The sequence below is a fragment of the Capra hircus genome, chromosome 13, assembly GCF_001704415.2.
Source record: "Capra hircus breed San Clemente chromosome 13, ASM170441v1, whole genome shotgun sequence".
Classification (NCBI taxonomy): Eukaryota; Metazoa; Chordata; class Mammalia; order Artiodactyla; family Bovidae; genus Capra; species Capra hircus.
Genome location: NC_030820.1, coordinates 20,063,648 through 20,086,953, shown reverse-complemented (window position 1 = coordinate 20,086,953; position 23,306 = coordinate 20,063,648). Strand labels below are relative to the sequence as shown.

Below are 23,306 nucleotides of genomic sequence, written 5' to 3'. Positions count from 1 at the left end.
ACGTGAGTCTGAGTGAACTCCGGGAGATGGTGATGAACAGGGAGGCCTGGCGTGCTACGATTCATGGGGTCGCAAAGAGTCGGACACGACCGAGGGACTGAACTGAACTGAACTGAACCATCTTTCTAGATTCCATTCTAGATTCTGGTCAGAATCTCCATACTCTTCTCCATAGTGGCTATATCAATTTGCATTCCCACCAACAGTGCAAGAGGGTTCCCTTTTCTCCATACCCTCTCCCGCATTTATTGCTTGTAGATTTTTTGATGGTCATTTGGACTGGTAAGAGGTGATATCTCATTGTAGTTTTGATTTGCCCTTCTCTAATGAGTGATATTATCTTTTCAAGTGTTTATTAGCCATCTGTATGTCTTCTTTGGATAAATGTCTGTTTAGGTCTCTTGCCCACTTTTTTATTGGGCTGTTTTTCTGGTACCAATTTGTATGAGCTCCTTGTATACTCTTGAAGTTAATCCTTTGTCAGTCGTTTCATTTGTTATTATTTTTTCCCATTCTAAGGGTTGTCTTTTCACCTTACCTATAGTTTCCTTTGCTGTGTAAACGCTTTTATTAGGTCCCACTTGTTTATTTTTGCTTTTATTTCCATTACTGTAGGAGATGGGTCATAGAGGATCTTGCTGTGATTCACATCATAGAGTGTTCTGCCCATGTTTCCCTCTGAGGTTTATAGTTTCTGGTCTTATATTTAGGTCTTTAATCCATTTTGAGTTTATCATTGTCTGTGGGTTACAAAGTGTTCTAATTTCATTCTTTTACCTGTAGCTGTCCAGTTTTCCCAGCAGCACTTACTGAAGAGATTATCTTTGCTTCATTGTATATTCTTACCTCCTTTGTCAAAAATAGGATATCCATAGATGCATGGGTTTATCTCTGGGCTTTCTATCTTGTTCCATTGGTCTTTGTTTCTGTTTTAATGTCAGTACCATCCTCTCTTGATGACTATAGCCTTGTAGTATATTATGAAGTCAGAAAAATTGATTCCTCCAGCTCCATTCTTCTTTCTCAAGATTTCTTTGGCTGCTTGGGGGTCTTTTGTGTTTCCATATTGTGAGATTTTTTTGTTCTAGTTCTGTGAAACATTCCATTGGTAATTTGGTAAGGATTGCATTGAATCTATGGATTACATTTGGTAGTATAGTTATTTGCACAATATTGATTCTTCCTAACCCAGGAACATGGAATATCTCTCCATCTGTTTATCTCATCTTTGATTTCTTTCATCAGTGTCTTATAGTTCTCTGTATACAGCTCTTTTCTATCCTTAGGTAGGTTTATTCCTTGGTATTTTATTGTTACAATGGTAAATGGGATTGATTGTGTTAGGGGGAGCACACTGACTGAAACCACCCACCCTGGCCAGGCCCTTTAGTAACCATTCATGTGAGTTGTTTTATGACAGTAGATCCTGGTGAGGAACACGGAACTAATAAGCCACAACCAACCGGAAGAGTTCAGGAAAGGTCAAAAGGAGACATCACGTGTCCGTCCACTTCCCAGAATCCCTCTCGCTAGCATCCATCTTGGCTGGACAATGCGTGCGCCGCCAGGAAAGACTCTGAATTAGAATGACTGGCCAAAGACAACCCAGAAACTAATCCCATCACCATAAAACCTGAGACTGCGAGCCATGTGGCAGAGCAGTTCTCCTGGGTTCCCTCACCCTATTGCTCTTCACCTGGGTGCCCTTCCCCAATAAAATCTCTTGCTTTGTCAGCACATGTGTCTTCTTGGACAATTCATTTCCAAATGTAAGACAAGAGCCCAGTTTCAGGCCCTGGAAGGGGTCCCCCTTCCTGCAACAATTCCTTGATTTCTCTTTCTGATATTTCATTGTTGGGTATAGGAATACAAGTGATTTCTGTGTACTCATTCTGTATCCTGCCACTTTGTAAATTCAATGATTAGCTCTAGTAATTTTCTGAAGATATCTTTAGGGTTTTGTATATATAGTATCATGTCATCTGCAAACAGTGAGAGTTTTACTTCTTTTCCAATCTGGATTCCTTTTATTTCTTTCTCTTCTCTGATTGCCACAGCTAGGACTTCTAAAACTTTGTTGAATAATAGTAATGAGAGTGGGCACCCTTGTCTTTTTCCTGATCTTACAGGGAATGCTTTCAGTTTTTCATCATTGAGAATAACATTTGCTGTGGGTTTATCATATATGGCCTTTATTATGTTGAGGTAGGTTCCTTTGATGCCCATTTTTTGAAGAGCTTTTAATCATAAATGGGTGTTGAATTCTGTTGAAAGCTTTTTCTTCACCTATTACCATATGGTTTTTATCTTTCAATTTGTTAATATGGTGTATCACATTGGTTGATTTGCATATATTTAAGAATGCTTGCATGCCTGTGATAAACCCAACATGATCATGGTATTGTGACCATTTTAATGTGTTGTTGAATTCTGTGTGCTACTCACAGCAGAGCAAATATATTAACATCTCTACATACTCTATACACATTTCTTTTAGCAGATATTAAGTACAACCACTGTTTATTATTATTATTAATCAGGTTACTGGCAATAGATTATCATGACTTCTTTTATGCACACATGTCTAGATTTTCTTACTAGATTGCTTTTCCTTAAAGTAAAAACCCCTTTCTGTGTCTACTATACAAACCTAACAAAGTGTTGGAAATGTTCAAATAATCTTAAAATACAGCCACTGGAAATACCAACCTATTTTAATGCCTTTCTTATAAATGCCCAGGGGGGTGAAAAGGTTTACACTGTTTGAGAACTTTACAAATTTAAGCACCCTGAACACTCAGTGAGTGAATGAAAATCAATCCCAAGATCCATTTTTCACTCCCACCTCTATCTCTACTGAACTAACTACATGACCAAGACCATAGGAAGAGTGGTGACATTCATTGTGTGTGCCTTATTTTTCTTAGCTATAAATTAATACTTATAAATTCATTTTAAACAATGTCAGGAACAAAATAAGTGCATGAGAAGTGTGTAACAGAATTTATATTATTATCATACCATATTTAAACCTATGTTTAAGTCTACACCCCAAAGAAAGGGGTTTCTATCAACCCTGGAAGAAAATGATAACATCACTATCTACAGTGGTAAAGTTCTTCAAGGCAAGGAGACAGGGACTGCTAAGCAAATCTAGTGTTCAACAGGGGAAGGTGATTAAATCCCCTTATATTTCTCATCACAACCATCACTAACCTGAAAATAGAAACTAAATGGACAACTGTAGCAGGTGTGAAACTAAAGAGAAGGACTGAAGTAATTGGGGTATAGAAGCAAAAATAATGCCACTTAAATCTCTAGCTTATAATTTTCAGAGTGAAGAAGAACAATGATCATGCTGAAAAATAAAATCCAAGTGCTTCTTGATGAAAGTGAAAGAAGAGAGTGAAAAAGCTAGCTTAAAACTCAACCTTCAATAAACTAGGATCATGACATCTCGTCCCATCACTTCATGGCAAATAGATGGGGAAACAATGGAAACAGTGACAGACTTTATTTTCTTGAGTCCTAAAATCACTGCAGATGGTGACTGCAGCCATGAAATTAAAAGACACTTACTCCTTAGAGGAAAAGCTGTGACAAACCTAGACAGCATATTAAAAAGCAGAGACATTACTTTGCTGACAAAGGTCCATATAGTCAAAGGTACGTTTTTTCCAGTAGTCATGTGTGGATGTGAGAGTTGGACCATGAAGAAAGCTGAGGACTGAAGAACTGATGCTTTTGAACTGTGGTGGTAGAGAAGACTCTTGAGAGTGCCTTGAACAGCAAGGAGATCCGACCCGGCAATCCTAAAGGAAATCAGTCCTGAACATTCATTGGAAGGGCTGATGCTGAAGCTCCAATACTTTGGCCACCTGATGCGAAGAACTGACTGACTGGAAAAGACCCTGATGCTGGGAGAGATTGAAGACTGGAGGAGAAGGGGATGACAGAGTATGAGATGGTTGGATGGCATCACCAACTCAATGGATGTGAGTTTGAGTAAGCTCCAGGAGTTGGTAATGGACAGGGAAACCTGCTGTGCTGCAGTCCATGGGGTTGCAAAAGTCAGATATGACTGAGCAACTAAACTGAACTGAGCTCAACACGATGCACACAAAATCTTTCCATAGATACTCTTAATAATGTAATTTATTGAAATTTAATCTTAAATAATCATAGAAAAAGACTTTCCTATTAAATACATAGATTCGTATTCTCAATAGAATTTTCAACTGAGAAAATTCACTGTCTACTGCATTACCTATTGTATTATTTTATCCCTACTGTCCTGAATTTCTCTAGTCTAACAACATAATTATCCACAGCAAAGACTGATCAAATCATCATGGGTTATTTACCAGATTTTACTTGTCTACAGAAATAGTTTTCTTTTTTTTTCCTCTGTGATCAATGGCTCCACAAATGAGAATGAATGGATTTTTTTTCTCAACTTCTTAGTTTTATGTCCCAAAATTGATGAGCCTTCACAAGAAACAATTTCCCATTCTAATCTTTTACAGGTACCTCTGTCTAGGGAGGTATTTTTTTTTCTTGGACTGGAAAACAGTGTCTAAATCATGGAGGACAATATGAAGAGAAAGAGAACCCCGTTCGGTAAGAAAAAAAATAGCAAGATCACCTTCTTTCTACAAAAACGTGTAGATTGATATACATTTAAGCAAGAGGGTAAATAATTAGAAAATTTAGTCTTATTTGGAGACCCCTTTTTTCCCTGGAAGTCAGGCCTATAGAAAAGAGCATTAGATAGAAAATAGGAAATAGCTTATTTCCCCATCTTTCATTAAAATAAAAAGCAAGTGATGGTTATACAGAAAGGTACATTTTAGGAAGGCTTTAATTCTATAATTGAGTTTACATATGTTCAATCTCACCAAAAAAATGCCTTCTCAAAAAACATTTTATTTTAGAATGTAAGCAGTAAAAACAGAGCCTTCATTAGATCTCTCTCATACACATGCACACACAGACACAAACATACACACATTCTCAACAAATAGAGAGCAAAAGAAACATAGATATGGAAAATTCAAGCTTTCTCATAATGCTATTGTATCATAAAAGAAATTTGTCTCACTGCGAATACAAAAATTACTACTGGAAGGTAAAGAGAGGTGAATCAAAATGTTAGTCACTCAGTCATGTCCGACTTTTTGAGACCTCATGGACTGTAGCCCATCAGGCTTCTCTCTCCATGGAGTTCTCCAGGCAAGAATACTGGAGTGGGTAGCCATTCCCTTCTCTTGGGCACCTTCCCAACCCAGGGATCAAACCTGGGTCTGGTGCATTCAGGTGGATTCTTTACCATCTGAACCATCAGGGAGGCCCATTGGAAGATACAACATTAGTAAAAATACATGGAGATGGCCTCCAAAGCATCAACACATAAAATCACGTAGCCTCTACCTTACTATCAGCTGTAGAAATGCCAGTGTTTAATACATACATTTTTATATTTAGCAGACATAGTAGTTTGGGAAAAATAAACAGCCAGTATTTCAGTTTGAAAAGTCAAATCAGAAAAATAATAAATCTCTCTTTCCTTTTCTGCTCAACCTGCCTTGGCTTAGACTTTATTGAATTCAAACCAAGTACTGATGTACATGTTTTTTTCCCTGAGAACAGAGAAAAAAGTAGAAAATGAGAAATTGTGTAGATCTATTTTCAGAAAGAAAGCATATGCATTTTCTACTAACCAGTTTTTAGACAGAAATACAAGTGCTGAGAAAATGATGTTTGGGTTTATTATAATACCTTTAAAACACAAAGAGTTGTTTAAAAAAATACAGGTTTTTTCATCTATCTGATAAACTATGTCTTTTACCAAAACTAGTTAAAAATTACATTTGCTAATTTTTTCCTAAAAAATTCAAAGACATTTTAGAGACACAGAATACCTAAATCATAGTAAGTTTAACAACTCTTTTGAGGTAAGTCATAATCATTCTCATTATAAAGAAAGACAACTCAAATTAGGTCCGAGATAGTTGTGAACATTTGAATAAATTGCATTTAGATATTAATATTTGAAACCCTAGAGGAATAATGTTCCTTTTACAGAGAATTTATTTTTATGTGTAGAAATCCTGAGTGTGGTATCATCTCTTCCTCCTTACGTATAACCTTTTTTCTTAAAGCAATTAAGCTTTCTATCGGAGAAGGCAACAGCACCCCACTCCAGTACTCTTGCATGGAAAATCCCATGGATGGAGGAGCCTGGTAGGCCGCAGTCCATGGGCTCACGAAGTCGGACACGACTGAGCGACTTCCCTTTCACTTTTCACTTTCATGCATTGGAGAAGGAAATGGCAACCCACTCCAGTGTTCTTGCCTGGAGAATCCCAGGGACGGGGGAGCCTGGTGGGCTGCCATCTATGGGGTCGCAGAGTCGGACATGACTGAAGCAACTTAGCAGCAGTAGTAGCAGTAAGCTTTCTATGATTATACAGTGGAATTGAGAAATAGATTTAAGGGATGAGATCTGACAGATAGAGTGCCTGACGAACTATGAACAGAGGTCCGTGACATTGTACAGAAGACAGGGATCAAGACCATCCCTATGGAAAAAAAAATGCAAAAAAGCAAAATGGCTGTGTGGGAAGGCCTTACAAATAGCTGTGAAAAGAAGAGAAGTGAAAAGCAAAGGAGAAAAGAAAAGATATAAGCATCTGAATACAGAGTTCCAAAGAATAGCAAGGAGAGATAAGAAAGCCTTTCTCAGCGATCAATGCGAAGACACAGAGGAAAACAACAGAATGGGAAAGACTAGAGATCTCTTCAAGAAAATTAGAGATACCAAGGGAACATTTCATGCAAAGATGGAATGGATAAGGACAGAAATGGTATGGACCTAACAGAACCAGAAGTTATTAAGAAGAGGTAGCAAGAACACAGAGCCCTGGGTACAAAAAATATCTTCATGACCAAGATAATCACAATATTGTGATTACACCTAGAGCCAGACACCTTGGCATGTGAAATCAAGTGGGCCTTAGAAAGCATCACTATGAACAAAGCTAGTGGAGGTGATGGAATTCCACTTGAGCTATTTCAAATCCTGGAAGATGATGCTGTGAAAGTGCTGCACTCAATATGCCAGCAAATTTGGAAAACTCAGCAGTGGCCACAGGACTGGAAAAGGTCAGTTTTCATTCCAATTCCAAAGAAAGGCAACACCAAAGAATGCTGAAACTACCACACAATTGCACTCATCTCACATGCTAGTAAAGTAATGCTCAAAATTCTCCAAGCCAGGCTTCAGCAATACGTGAACCGTGAACTCCCTGACGTTCAAGCTGGTTTTAGAAAAGGCAGAAGAACCAGAGATCAAATTGCCAACATCTGCTGGATCATGGAAAAAGCAAGAGAGTTCCAGAAAAACATCTATTTCTGCTTTATTGACTATGCCAAAGCCTTTGTGTGGATCACAATAAACTGTGGACAATTCTGAAAGAGATGGGAATACCAGACCACCTGACTTGCCTCTTGAGAAACCTATATGCAGGTCAGGAGGCAACAGTTAGAACTGGACATGGAACAACAGACTGTTCCAAATAGGAAAAGGAGTACGTCAAGGCTGTATACTGTCACCCTGCTTATTTAACTTTTATGCAGAGTATATCATGAGAAACCCTGGACCAGAAGAAACACAAGCTGGAATCAAGATTGCTGGGAGAAATATCAATCACCTCAGATATGCAGATGACAACACCCTTATGGCAGAAAGTAAAGAGGAACTAAAAAGCCTCTTGATGAAAGTGAAAGAGGAGAGTGAAAAAGTTGGCTTAAAGCTCAACATTCAGAAAACGAAGATCATGGCATCTGGCCCCATCACTTCATGGGAAATAGATGGGGAAACAGTGGCAGACTTTATCTTTTTGGGCTGCAAAATCACTTCAGATGGTGATTGCAGCCACGAAATTAAAAGACGCTTACTTCTTGGAAGGAAAGTTATGACGAACCTAGATAACATATTCAAAAGCAGATACATTACTTTGCCAACAAAGGTCCATCTAGTCAAGGCTATGGTTTTTCCAGTGGTCATGTATGGATATGAGAGTTGGACTGTGAAGAAAGCTGAGTGCCGAAGAATTGATGTTTTTGAACTGTGGTGTTGGAGAAGACTCTTGAGAGTCCCTTGGACTGCAAGGAGATTCAACCAGTCCATTCTAAAGGAGATCAGTCCTGGCTGTTCTTTGGAAGGACTGATGCTAAAGCTGAAACTCCAATACTTTGGCCACCTCATGAGAAGAGTTGACTCATTGGAAAAGACTGATGCTGGGAGGGATTGGGGGTAGGAGGAGAATGGGACAACAGAAGATGAGATGGCTGGATGGTATCACAGACTCGATGGACATGATTTTGAGTGAACTCCAGGAGTTGGTGATGGACAGGGAGGGCTGGCGTGCTGCAATTCATAGGGTCACAAAGAGTTGGACATGACTGAGCGACTGAACTGAACCGAAGCTTTCTATGGGAAAACTAACAAGTTTGTTCACTGCTAGATTGTCGGCCTAAAATCACTGTGCTTACTTCTCTTTTTTGCTGCAAAGAAGACAAAAGATGCCTGCTTGTACTCCAAATTCTTACTGGGCCTTTACTTCATCTCAACTCACTGCTGGAATCTTTAATTTATTAATTCATAACTTTGGGTTGAAGGGTTAGCATTTGTATGACAAAACAGATTCATCAGGATAAAATCAGCCTTGCAGGGGTGGGGGGGTGCGTGGGCAGACATAAGGACAAAGATTTTAGAGATATGGAGTTTGTTTGCTAATTTGTTTTAACTCAATTCACTATAATCATGGATCCAGTGCCACATAAAGATCCCAGTCCTCTTTCTGTGTCTATAAATCTTTTAAATTCCTGAAACACACAATTGGAATGGAAAGAACTTTAGTACATTTCTGATTTATGAAATGTAATGTCATAAACAAAATAATTTCTAAAGGGGAAAGATTAAGGTTTCTCTCTTTTTTTAAGGACATTAATGTTTTAAAACTTCCAGACAGAATTCCTAAGATACCATTTGATATCCTAGGGTCCTGAGAGCATGATTTCTCCTCCAAAAGTAAATTCTTTCACTGGATTCAAATTTCCTATTTCTCAAACTGATCAAGGAAGCCACTTTTCATTTCTGGAAACTATCATTTTCAATTTAATGATGAATTTGGACGGACAGAAAGGTTGCAAAATGTGTGGTTAAGAATGTGTTCTGGGAACAGATCACCCACATGTAAGATGGCCTTCCACCAATTAGAAACTACACAACATTAGGAATGTGTCCCAATTATAATCACATTGTGTCCCAGCTCCAAATCTACCCTCTTTGCTCTGCTTTGAGATAACGGAGCTGGACTGTGCAAACATTTCTCTTTTCTATAGCTCATACAATGGTTGGCTTTCTTAGTGAAGAGCAAAGAATGCCACAAAGCATGGCAGAACAAGGAGCTTCCCTTTTTGGTTCCAGGGTACTTTTTTCTTGTTTTTGTTCTTAAACCATGACAACCAGCCTTATAACACAATGCAGTTAAGTCACCCTTCAGTGAGTTTTGCAGGCATCTTGGTGGATAATTTCTTCCTTGACTACTAAGCTGTTAACAAAATCTGGCCCACAGCATCCCAACAAATTCCTCCAAATGGAAGAACACTGCCAAATACACCTTCAGGCCAACATTACCTAAACGCCAAAATCAGAAAAGGATGCCACAGGTTAAAAAAAAAAGGGGGGGGGAGGGCAATATTCCTGATGAACAAAGATCTTCATCAAACACCTCAATAAAAATATTAGCAAACCAAATTCAAGAGCACCTTAAAAGGATCAAACACTAGGATCAAGAAGGATTCATTTCAGGAATGCAGTGATGCTTCAGTATTTACACATGTAATACACCATGTAACAAAATGAAGCGAATGTGATACATCATGTGAACAGAATGAAGGATAAAAATCATATGATCATCTCCATAGATGCAGAAAAAGCACGTGACAAAATTCAACATCCATTTATGATAAAAGCTCTCAGCAAAGTGGGTATTAACAGAATGTAGTTCAACATAGTAAAAGCCATATATGACAAGCCCACAATCAACATAATCTATGATGAAACCTGAACATTTTTCCTCTAAGATCAAGTATAGGACAAAGATGCCTACACTCATCATTTTTATTTAACAGTATTGGAAAACCTAGTCACAATATCTACCAAGAAAAATAAAATAAAGAGTATCAAAATCAGAAATAAAAAATAAAACTATTTGCAGATGACATGATTATAAAAGATTCCCCCAAAATCTGTTAAAACCAATCAATGAATTACTAAAGCTGCAGGATACAGAAACAATATACAAAAATCTATTGCCTTTCTATATATCAATCATGAACTATGAGAGATAAATTAAGAAAAGACTGACACTCAAAATTGCACCCCCCCCCCCAAAAAAAAAACCCAAAGTATTTAGGAATCAATTTAACCAAGGGGATGAAAAACCTGGACACTAAAATCTATAAAATATTGATGAAAGAAATGGATGATGACACAAATAAATGGAACAATTTTCTATGCTCAATGAATTGTAAGAATTAATATTGTTATAACGTCCATGCTACACCCCCTCCCCCGCCCACAAGGTAATCTACAGATTTAATGCAATCCCTAACAAAGTTTCAGGGGTATTTTTCACAAAAATAGAACAAACTATCCTAAAATTTTTATGGAATCACAAGAGACACCAAATATCCAAAGCAATCTTGAGAAAGAAGAACAAAGACAGAGGCATCTCACACCCTGATTTCAAATTATATTACAAAGGATCATGATTAAAACTATGTTATTGCCATACATAAAAATAAACATAGATCAATGGGACAGAATAGAGAGCCCAAAAGTAAACCCACCCATAGATAATTAATGTTCAATAAAGAAGGTTAAAATAAACAATGGGGAAAAGATAGTCTCTTCAATAAATGGTGCTGGGAACACTGGACAGTCACATAACCAAAGTGGGCCACTCTCTTTACACCATACACAAAAATTACCTCAAAATAGATTAGAAACTTCAACATAAGACTGGAAACACAAAAGTTCTAGAAGAAAACACAGGCAAAAAAGTTCCATGACAAAAGTCTTTGTAATGCTTTTTCGATTTGACACCAGAAGCTGAGTCAACAAAAGCAAAAATAAACAAGCGGGATTACATCCAAAAGGTTCATCCCTGTTTCTGGTTCAGAGTTCCTAAAATCCTTGGAATTTCTTAAGTGTGCTAAGTTCCATGCATGCTAAGTCACTTCAGTCCTGTCCAACCCTTTGCAACCCTATGGACTGTAGCTCACCCAGCTCCTCTGTCCATGGGATTCTCCAGGCAAGAATACTGGAGTCGGTTGCCATTCCCTTCTCCAAGGGATCTTCCCAACCCAAGGATCAAACGTGCATTTCCTCAGGTTCCTGCACTGCAGCTGGATTCTTTACTGCTAAGCCACTAGGGATTCCTAAGTATGGAGAATAACAAAGTTGTGTATTCTCATGTTAATTAGGAAATTTTGGAGTGAACCTAAGGATGGAGGCTGGTTGCCAATGGAACCAACTATGTGATTAGAAGTTGGAACTTCCAGTCCTACCCCTGACCACTGAGGAGAGGAGATAGACTGGAGGTTGAATTGGTAGCCAACGATTTAATCAATCATGTTACTATCTATGTAATGAAGCCTTCGTAATAACCAAAAAGGATGGAGTCTGGAGAGTTTCTACGTTGGTGAACACGTGGAGGTGTTGAGAGAGTAGCACCTGGAGAGGACACAGAAGCTCCTCATCCTTTCCCCCGACACTGTGTCTCTTCCATCGGACTGTTGCTGAGTTAGATCTTTTTATAATAAATGGGTTATCTAGTAAGTAGAATGTTTCTTTGAGTTCTGTGAGCTGCCCTAGCAAATTAATCAAATCCAAGGAGGGAGTCCAAGAAACCTGATTTACCGCCAGCCAATTAATAACAACCTGGAACTGAGATCATCATCCAATGTACAGCAGAAGAAGGGAGGCAGTCTTGTAGGATGGAGCCTTAACCTGTAGAACTTAATGGCATCTCTGGGTAGACAGTGTCAGAACTGAGTTAAAAGCATAGGACACTCAGACGGTGCCATGAATTTATCTGAAGAAAACAAAAACACTAACTCAGTAACATTTATGTGCCCCCTGTTCACTGCAGCTTTACTACAATAATGAAGAAAATGTGGTACATAGACACAATGGAATAATATTCAGCCATAAAATACAAAGGATCTTGTCATTTGTGACAACACAGATAGACCTTGAGGGCATTAGGCTAAGTGAAAGAAGTCTGACAGAGAAAGACAAATACCACATGATTTCATTTGGAATCTAGAAAACGAACGGACAACAAAAACCCCAGGTCCTAGTTCAGGGAACAGATTGGTGATGGCCAGAGGCAGGGAATTGGGGGTCAAAGGGTACAAACTTATAAGTAAGCCATGAGGATGGAATAATGTATCGTATGGTAATAATAATCAATAATATTATATTGTGTATTTGAAAGTTGTTAAGCGAGTAAATTTTTAAAGTTAAGGGCAACAGAGATCCCATATACTACAACTAAGATCCAATACAGCCAAATAAATATTTTTTTTAATAAAAGTTCTCATTACAAGAAAAAATTTTATAACTATGTATGGTGATATAACTAGACTTATTTTCATGGTTATTTTGCCTTATATTCAAATACCAGAGCACTGTGTTGTATGTCTGAAACCAATATAATGTAATCACACCTCGATAAAAATATTTTAAAAATAATAACAAAAAAATAAACATTAAGTAGCATGCACTTTACATTCAGAGAGTAAATGTGTACCCACAGATCTTAGTCAAGTGAGTCTGGACTCTCTCACTTACCACAGTTAGCTTCCTCTGCTCCATCTGGACAGTCAGATGTGAAATCATATACCCTGCTGGATGAAGTCCAGCCTGTGTCCTCATGTGGCACAAGTCCAGCTTCAAATTAAGACATGGAGAGAAGAAAACATCTTTTTCTCTTCCAACAAATAGATGGAATGTATAATTGTTTCATGAACACTAGTTTTTAAATGGGCTAAAGATGGCAAGCATAGGGTCTCAATAAATCTCTGGCCATAAATATAACATAATTCACCATAAGTAGGACTTGACAAGTCCCCTTCTACTCCCATCCCTAAACTCCTGCTTGGTAGAATAACACTTAAGTCCATGAAGGAGATCTTATAATTGCCTGCTAGATAAATTTGTACAAATGGTAAGAAAGTTTTTTTCCTTTGTGTAAAATCATTGGTCTTTCAGGAATCATTCACGTAAGTTTGGCCTAATGAGAATTATGCTCTAACCAACTGAGCTGGTGTGCCAATTGAAGCGCACATAAATCAGTTTTGAGTTAATTTATGAAGACAATTCTCTGTAAGTGAGATCAAGTATTCTCAGAGACTTCTACTAAGGTTAAGTTTACTGATAATTTAAAACTTTTAACTACTTCTGCTTCCAAATACACCGCCCTCAATGTCAACTCTAATACCTTCCTACTATTCCAGTTCTGGTGATGCAGCATTTAATTAGGAGAAGGAAAATGTTTAATTAATTAACAGAAATAAGGTAATTCCAGTTAACCCTCCAAAACTCACTAATCATTAAATCTGCTGCTTTGCATTCTGTAATGTCTATCAACCCCCACTCCCCACCCCCCCGCCCCCTGCCTCACACACACACTATACAGAGCTTAGAATGGTTTATTGTAAATTCAGGACACATATTCTGAATAACGTAAAAGCATGTTAACACAATACAGTTAGGACATAGAATATACAGCCTCACCAATGAAAGATGCCTTTAATAAAGGATCTTTAATGAAAAGTTCTTTAACTGAGATCTCAATTTAAAATTGTTTCTCCTATATCATCCTTGATTAATGCATTTAGCTCCTGTTAAGAATGCAACTTCTCTCACTAAATATGTCAAATAAGAAAACATAACTTCAGAATGTATGACATGCCTGATGTCCACATGCAATTATTTTTCATGTAAAGAGATTAGTTAAATGAAGTGTGACAATTTTCAGAAACATTTTTAATTTTTATTTTTGTTTCTTAAGTGAGACCTGAGGAAAGGGGTGGTCAGAGAGAAACATCAACCAGTGTTAAAATAACAAAGTAACTGCAGGCACAATATATACCCATTTCAACGTGCTCTCACTAAGACCCCATGGACTATAGACCCCCAGGCTCCTCTGTCCATGGGATTTCCCAGACAGGAATACTGGAGTGGATTGCCATTTCCTTCTCTAGGGGATCTTCCCCACCCAGGGATCAAACCTGAGTCTCCTGCATTGGCAGGTGAATTCTTCACCACTGAGGCACGAGGGAAGCCCGTATATTACGGAGAGGTTTTCAAAAATGCCTATTCTATTATTTGGAATCCATTTTTATGACAGTACATCCTTCTCTCAATTGAAATTCTCTACAAAATATGTAGTCAAAGAATTAGTCAAACTCCATCTGTTTCTTAAAAAGGTTGTTTTGAATTTAAACACATAATTTTAGGGTCAAGTTTGAAATTCTTCTTTGGACTTAAGTCACTTTTCCAAACAATACTTTTTTTGAACTCCCGAGTGATTCTGAAACATGAATTTAATTACATATTCACTTGAAGTATCAAACAATATTAAATTACAATTGATTTTTAGAGAGGTATTTTAAAACATGCAAAATATTTAAAATTCTTTCATAACTATTATAATTAAATAATCTGTATGTGACAATTTTAGCCACAAGTGTACAGTGTTAATTTGGATAGCCTTGGGCCTAGACTGTGATAGATCATATTTTTACCTTCAAAAAAAAAAAAGAAATGTTTTAGTTTTCATGGACATGTGACATAATCCACATCCTGGTATTAATGAACTATATTAATGAAGGATTCTAATATATTTTATATTTTGAAGGACTTTTCTGATGGTCTAGTGGTTAAGACTTTGCCTTCCCATGCAGGGGGTGAGGGTTTCATCCCTGGTCAGGAAGCTAAGATCACACATGCCTTGTGGCCAAGAACCAAAATGGAAAAATATTGCAACAAATTCAAAAAAGATTTTTTAAATGGTCCATATCTAAAACTTAAAATGTATACATATATTTTTATATTTTGATATCAAAGAAAACCATTTCAATGTTCAAAATTCCAAAAACCATAAGGAAAAAAAAGAAAAAACTTACCTTTGCTTTGCACACTAGTATCTGAAAGTGTCTTATATGAAATTTCACATTCCTGGGATACATTGATGTCATCTAAAGCAACAGTAGCATTTGATGATAAAACGGTAGCTTCCAAAATTAACTAAAATTACAGAGAGATAAATTATTAGAAATATACTATAAACATTAAAAAAAAATTTCTAGGCCCAAGATGGAGCCATTCCTGCCCTGGGTGCCATTACAGCAAATCAAAACTTAAGTAACTTTCATACCTTTAAATGCTCCTCTTGACCAGAAACAGTAAATTCAGTCAGCCAGTATCCAAACTTCTAGCCAACTCTTGACTCTATTCCTTATTCCTTCTCAACCCAAACAAGGTTGACTATGAGGCCTCAACCAACTGAATATTCTCTGTTTTATCTCTCCCTCATTTTTTACTCTTTACCCTATAAAGCTTCTTGCCTTCCACCCCATTTTGCATTTCTTCAAATTAGAGACTGTTTCTTGAAGTGTTGAATAAACCTTGTTTGTACCCCCTAAACTATCTTCCTTAATTATTTTTTAACAAAAGTAAATGTATTACAATCATATTTCTTTGTGTAGAGAAGCTTATTTGCATATGTCCCAATCTTCCAACCTAATTTTAGAAAATTGTTTTGATCAGAAAATTCAAATTAGGAATTTATAAAGTCATAACTGCTCTGACAGCACCTTATGCAACCTTAATATCCTAGGTAACCTTGTTTCAATTAGAAGTTGCAACATTCATCACAACTGAAGGGCCACCTTCCCACTGGAGCCATTAAGAGTTATAAGCATTTAAAATCAGCTCTTTGGGGTAATCAACTGCGTGGTTTACAACTCAATTTAATTGAGATATGAGTTCATTTGTAATGTGTCTGCTGAAGGCAATGATTCATTTACATATCAGAATATTTAAACACTTATATAGATTATATATACATATATGGAAACCTACTTAGGCAAAAAACCACTTGCAATGTTTAATAATATTCATATGGTAAAGCACTTGGAGGCATCTACTTAAGTTTAATTTATTCTAACTTTCTAAACAATGACTAATATAATTTGTTTTCTTTCTTGTTAATCACTCACATTATGTTGTTATTTAAAAAAAGAAGAAGAAAGAAAGAAAAAAAAATATGTGCAGAGTCTTAACAACACATAGCAGGACCACTAGTCCAGGCTAGCAAGTGGCTAGTAAGTGCATCTCCATGTTATCAGGGAGGATCTCTGAGCTCAAAGACCTTAAAATTAACTCGGTAAGACACATTGACACCTAAACTATACCATAAGTACTATATAAGAAATATGCATAAGATACTAAGAGAATCAAAGAAAAGCACTTTATTACTTCTGCCAAGAATGTGAGAGAGAATTCAGAAAAAAGTTTCAGCAGAGAGGTAATACTAAACTTCAGTTTTAGGTCATCTATACCTTTGCCTGCTTTCCTCTATATAATTAAATGCAAGAATATGTGATGAACAGTTACAATTTGATCTGGATTAATTAAAATCCTCCAATTTTAAGTAGAGAAAAATGTTATAATTCCTCTAAAAATATATATCTCATATCTGTAAATAATTTCACCTGATTGTGCCAAAATCTTCACTGTTTCTATTTTGCATTACTTGCTTTAAACCAAGCTGATCTTTCGTCACTGAAGGCAGTTCCCCCTGAGGACTACAGTATCAGTTAATAATCACTGTGTGAGCCAAAGGTTGCTTAGAAGAGATGCTTCTACCATGCAAAAAGGCAGAGAGAAAAACCTAATTTTAAGAAGATTCTGAAGGTAACTTTAGAACTAAAATTTCTAATTATATGTAAATATCTTTCCTTCTAAAACTATTTTTTAGGATCTTGCTGAGTTTTGTTATATTCAATTATATTATATTACCCCCTGAGTGAGCAGAATCAATTCTTGTTTTTGCTTTCAGGAAGCACGGCAATGGTAAACATTGTTTACAGTCCTGTGATCACTTTTTACATCTGCAAAACTGAGAGAAGGTTTTCCAGAGAAATATTCAACTAGAATATTTAAATTTTGGTTCTTTGATATCTCGTTTTAAACAAAGGATAATGAGAATGAATAAATATGAATCTAAGGGGAAACAGACACTATGGGAATATGGTAAGAAAAAATAAAGAAAAACTGGACTACAGTAATTTTTAAATAATGACGGTGGTGTTAAAAATAAGATCAACAGCAAACTTTTACTAAAGAGCTTGGATGCTTTTTTTTTTTTTTTTAACATGCCAGGCCTGGAGTAAGCTAAATAAGTTAAAATACATTCACTTATTTTTAACCCTGTGAAGACAGTGCTATTTTCGTCCACATTTTAAAGCAAAGGAAACAGAGCTGAGAGAGCTGAAGTTATTGGTTGAAGGTCACATTTTGAGTAAGAAAAATGTGTAACCTGAGCCATGGATGATTATGCTGATCATCATCACTACCATGAAATAAGAGATAACTGGTCTTCAGAGATGCTGGAGGACAGAATTACCTGGCAAAAGAAGATTTAATGAAGCCCTGGACTAAGAAGGCCAGGACACAGCAATATGACAGAGACCAGACCAGCTTTTACTTTGCATTATAAATCTTACCCTTCACTGAATCCTCAAATAATGTCAGGAAATTGTTATTGATTTAATACCATCAACACTGATCAAGAGTGAAAATTATTGTAGAAAATTCCACAAAATGGTCATCTTAAAATAAAATCTAAATATGACATGGTTATGTTTTAGTAGCAAACTCAAAGACAACAGATCAACCTGAAATCAATAAACAGTATTCAGAAAAAGTACCACTTCTAGATATGAAATTAAGAAGAGTTAGGAAACAAATTGCTAATTAAGTGAATATATTTGTGTAAAAAGCTGAATATTTAAAATGAGTAGGAACAGTTAAAACAGATCGGAAAAAAAAATACTATCAATGTGCACTATGTGACTTATATTCTTCCAATAAAAACTTCAAAGGCAATGGAGAGAATATTAAAATGCTAATTTGCTGTTCTTGCAAAATAAACAGTAAGCCAAATCCACTTCTACTAGAAGACTGAAAGCCCTACCTAACCCAGGCACTGATTTCCTAAAGAAATCAGAGCAATTTATATTCTGTTGTGATGTGTACAAGAGACAGAAAAGGACCACACTGAATCTGAATGTCATGGCTACAAGAGAATGGAGAGGTCACACAGTCCCATGCCTTTTTCCTTTCCAATGTTTGGATTAGATAACTCTGTACAAATATATGCTTAGCCGCATTAAACTGATGGTCAGGCAATGAAGAAGGTCACCCTTAAATACTTCAGTCCACTAAATTTGAAGTGCCAAAGGAGCCTGTTTCCAAGAAGATAAACTTTAAATATTTGAATATGTAAGAGCTGGATCGACTCTTTGTAGGTATAACATCTTTTCTGTTTGCTGTTGACCAAAGAATGAAGCAGAACTACATCTAGCTAGACTCCTCACGCATACTTCTGTAACTCTGAAAACACACTTAGAAAAATCAGGTTAAAAACAACATAATTTTAGCATTTTTGTTTGTAGAGGATAAGAAATGGAGTAGAAAAGGGTACCAAGAAGATAAAAGCTGTGTTTTTAGAAACAAACATATCAACATGACAAGCAAACAAAAATGTTCATATTAATTCATTCTGAAGTTTAAGTACATGGGTGTTTGTCTTTCTGTGTACTTTCTACTTGTTTGAAAGGTTTAATAATGTATCTAAACAATGTCAATGTATTCAATAAAAACACATGTTATATATGTGTGTGACTGTATATTTATCTCTCTTATAAAATGTGTATAAAATCTGCACTGATTCACACCAGGATGTTAACACAGACCTCAATTCCTTACCCACAGTCTTTGAGTCCAACTAGGATTTGAAATCTGAATAGTTCAGAGTTGTGGATGTTCATCTGAAATCTATCATGATGCCCTCAGAGAGACCGAGGGCAGCTCTCTATCATCAAACCCATCACTAAATGAACTGCTTAAAACTGGTTCAGGTCAGGTTAAATTTTGCCTCTAAATTTGTTTTTCAAAAGCTTATTGCTTTCCAAATTTTGACTTTCTAAATTGCTGCTTAGAGACCGTGGACCTATAATAGCCTTCTGAAAAGTGAAATCTGAGAAAACAGTTCTTATTTTTCTTTCCACTGACTATAGTTTCTAAAACAAGACTTTACTATGGCCAAGTAACAGGATTACATAAGGAACAGAGGCACAGGCTAAACCCCTTACCTTCTCAGGGGCAAATTAAACAGCTGAGGCTTAAAGCAAGAACCCAGGGCCATTCACTCCCCTCCAAAGCCAGAACAATTAAGAAGAGCCTGGGACTTCCCTAGTGGCCCAGTGGTTAAGACTCCGTGCTTCCAGGGCACGGGGGTACCAGGTTTGATCCCCGGTTGGGAAACTAAGATCTCATATGCCACACAGTGCGACCAAAAATATACTAAAAAAAGAAAAAAAAAGAGGTTGATTGGTGCTGACTGGGAGCCCTCGGGTTAGGAAAGAGAAAAACCACCACAGGATGCTGATTCACCACAGAGGGGAGCGAAGGGAAACAGAGAGCACCAGAGTGCGGCTGTTTGCCAAATTACAAAATCTCGCCAAACCCTGATGAGTCCACAAATTAGTTAATATGTCCCCAGATAATAAAGAGCAACCTCAATTTTCACTGCAAAACAAAGACAAAAGAAGAAATATTAAATAAAAAAAACACCTATACTATGCTAAAACCCTTTAATAATAAGTGACAGGTTAATGAAGCCCAGAAAGAACAGTATGAGTTTTCAAAGAGTCAGTTTCAACAAAGGACATTCTGGTTTTTGTATTTTGTTTTTTATTAAGATTTTAGAGCACCTTTAGGGACAGTTTTAGAGCACAGTTTAGAGGAAGGTACAGAGGGTTCCCACACACCTCCTGCCTCCAAGCATCCATGGCCTCCTCCATCATCATCACCCCCGATCAGAGGGGGGCATTTGTTACAACTGAGGAGATAACAGTGACATATCATAGTCACTCAGGATAAGATGGTTTCCCCAAAGGTTGAGTCTTGGATTCTCTAGCAGTTGGTTGTTCTCTGGGTGGGGCTGTTTATTCTGAGGTGAAGTATTATTTTAAACTTAATTTATTTCTTGGCTGCACTGCCTCTTCACTGCTGCAAACAGGCTTTGGCTACTTATGAAGAGCGGGGGCTAATCTCTACTTGCCGTGTGCAGGCTTCTCTTTGCGTTGGCTTCTCTTGTTGTGGAGCACAGGCTTTAGGTGCCCTGTGGCCAGTGGGATGTTAGCTCCTGGACCAGGAATCAAACCCATGTCCCTTGCATTGGCAGGCAGATTCTTAACCACTGGACCACAAGGGACGTCCTTATTTTAAATATATCCCTGAAGGTTCTAAAGGCATCTTCTCCAAAATAGTTTGTTCTCCCTGTTTGACCTCTGTATTTGCCTCAGTTAGGAAGTGAGTAGCAGATGAGGTGTGCTATTTTTCAAAGGCTTTGAACACCCCAACAATCTTACCTCCATGCACCCATTTATAGAGAAAAATCCAGAAGCATGGAAGGATAAAGCAATTTCCCTCTGACTATATACCAGCATTCGAACCTCAGGCTAAAGAGCCCATGTTCATAGCTACCGTTTTAGCTACATTTTCTTTAATACTCAGCTTCCCCAATATTGCTTTTATTATCACTGTGGTTCGCACAAATTGGGACATCTGAAGCTTGAAAGTATAATGTATACAGTCACTTAGCAACCCTTGGGTTAAGCAGAGATGGGAACTCAGACCATCTGACTGATGGCAGTGTGTGTTCCTCTGATTCCACCATCCAATCTAGTTACTAAACTAGCTCTTTCCAAACATCATCCAGAAGAGAGTCATGTCCAGAAGGGTGGAAGCTGGGGCACCCATTTGATAAGCTACAGTTTCCTTCTTTCATTATTTAACCAAGAAAATGACATAAAAGTGTGATAAAAATTCTCAGTATTAATGGACAGCAAATAGGAGTGCAGCTCAGATTTTTCTCACTACCTTATGTACTCCACCATCCTTAAGAAAAATATTTTCCCATTACATTTCTCTTCTCTCTGCCATCCTGTTCAATCCTTACCTCCACTTTTGCTCTGCTTCCACAAGTTAAGTCGTGAGTACTCAGTCAAGATAACTTCTCTACTTATCCCTGACTGTGAATATGCTTGCTTTGTTAATATCAGATAAACTTATGGGACATACGTGTTCTACTATTGTCTGGGAAGATCAGCATTAAATAAGCATCATCCTCTGAGTTGTGTTCATCCCTTACATGCTTACCTGAAAAGGGAGAGTAGATTCTCCAGCCTTTGCAATGAGATTGATTTTTGCTTGTCGCCATTGAGATTCAGAGATTCCGATTAGATCACTGTGCTTCTGCAAATCGCCATTCAGAGATGTTCTTGTAAAAAGTGAGAGACGTGAATGCTGAGACAAACGATACCAAAACTGCACCTGGTGAAAAGTGTGTTTGAGTGATATAAACATTCCATTTACTTATGCCCAGTAGATCTTCTATAATTAAAAATACCCAAAATTACTTTGGTGTTCAATATCATCTTTTTAATTCTCCTCCAAATATGTAGACCCAGAAAATGCTAAGTACATCTTCTGCCAGCCTTTGTGATCCCTCCTTAAGAAGAGGCTCAAGGCAGTTACATTAACTGGTATTTTAAACACATGCTATAGCGCTGTCTAAAGACATGGGACACCAACATCCTGCTCAGACAAGTATGAGGACAAATATTTACCTACATCATTAGGGAACAATTTTAGGACCCTTTTCTCTTGCTTTCTTGCTTCTTATGAATATAGGAAGACACGTGTTCTATATCTGACTCAAATTACAAAATCACATACTACTATTCTCTTTGATGTCTTCAAAATTTTCTCAAGTAAAAGAAGACTGCAAGGAATACTTTTTCATTAATTCCTGTTTGTTGTGACATTAGCAAAAACCTTGGGAGATCACATAGTATTGTTTATCAATAATTTAATCTAACTAGAAAATGTTCTTTTTGCGGTTAGGGAGCCTAGATTTGATCATTTCGTTTCCTACTCACCATCAATGGTGACACAATCCAAAGGACTGACAGGTTAACGAGGTAGTGGAGAAAACAGAGAGGATTATTTTAGGTGCTGACAGCTGCAGCTATAACATAGAATTCAGCACTATCATTACTCAACCAATATTTACTGACCATTTACTAAGGACTGGACACAAGGCAAGTTGAAAATTAATTGCCTCAGTGGTTGGATGATATAATACAAAATATATCATGAAAAAAAACCCACAAAACCAAGTTCAGACACAACAGCAATTTTTTCTTCCTCTCATTATGCCATAGAGTTCTAATGCTTCATGTTTCAAAGACAGAGCATTGTTCAGAGATGAGGCTCCTGAGAAATGAAATCATTCTCTTTTGACTCAAAGTGACTCCTTTTCAGTTTCACTACATTTTAAATTCCTGCTTTTTTAAAATTCCTGCTTTTTTTTTTTTCTCTCTCCCCTTAATCATTGGACTTTTACCTTGCTGCATGGACAGACGTTATTACACGCATTATTTATTTATTACCCCATTTATGTCATTGTGGGTACCAATTTCAGTAGAGATGAAAGTTGAAAAAAATGTGTAATGTCTTCTAAAAAACTGTTTGAAACATCAAGCATTCTCTGTTTCAATGTGGTACACATTTTTTTCAGTGTCTACCGGATTGCTCCTTCTGATCATCAATTTCATATCAGCTTCTACCACCAAGTTCACCTGCACTCAGTTCTTGAGGCAAGCCAAGAAACAGAGTCAAATGGAAGTGTTTAATTAAATTCTGTGAAAAGAGAGGCTGTACGGTCCCCTACCACAATTAAATTTTAGATCCCTGCTATAGTTTCAGCATGTTCCAACTTTGTAAATATTCAAAACAGAGCTTTAAACCTAGTTGAAGAGTTGTGCATGCCGCATCAGAATTTCAAGCTGTCCAATTGTCTCTCAGTACA

The 23,306-nt window shown here is 37.1% G+C and overlaps 1 protein-coding gene across 1 annotated transcript in view; it reads right to left on the bottom strand.

Annotated features, from left to right (window-relative positions):
• MALRD1 (MAM and LDL receptor class A domain containing 1) overlaps positions 1 to 23,306 on the bottom strand; it is a 597,692-nt gene that overhangs the window by 494,420 nt on the left and 79,966 nt on the right. Inside the window, exons 13-14 of the mRNA XM_005687912.3 lie at positions 21,593 to 21,766; positions 15,268 to 15,388 (exon numbers count right to left, since the gene is read on the bottom strand). Coding sequence (XP_005687969.3) covers positions 15,268 to 15,388; positions 21,593 to 21,766 — 295 coding nt within the window. The remainder of the gene's footprint in view (positions 1 to 15,267; positions 15,389 to 21,592; positions 21,767 to 23,306) is intronic.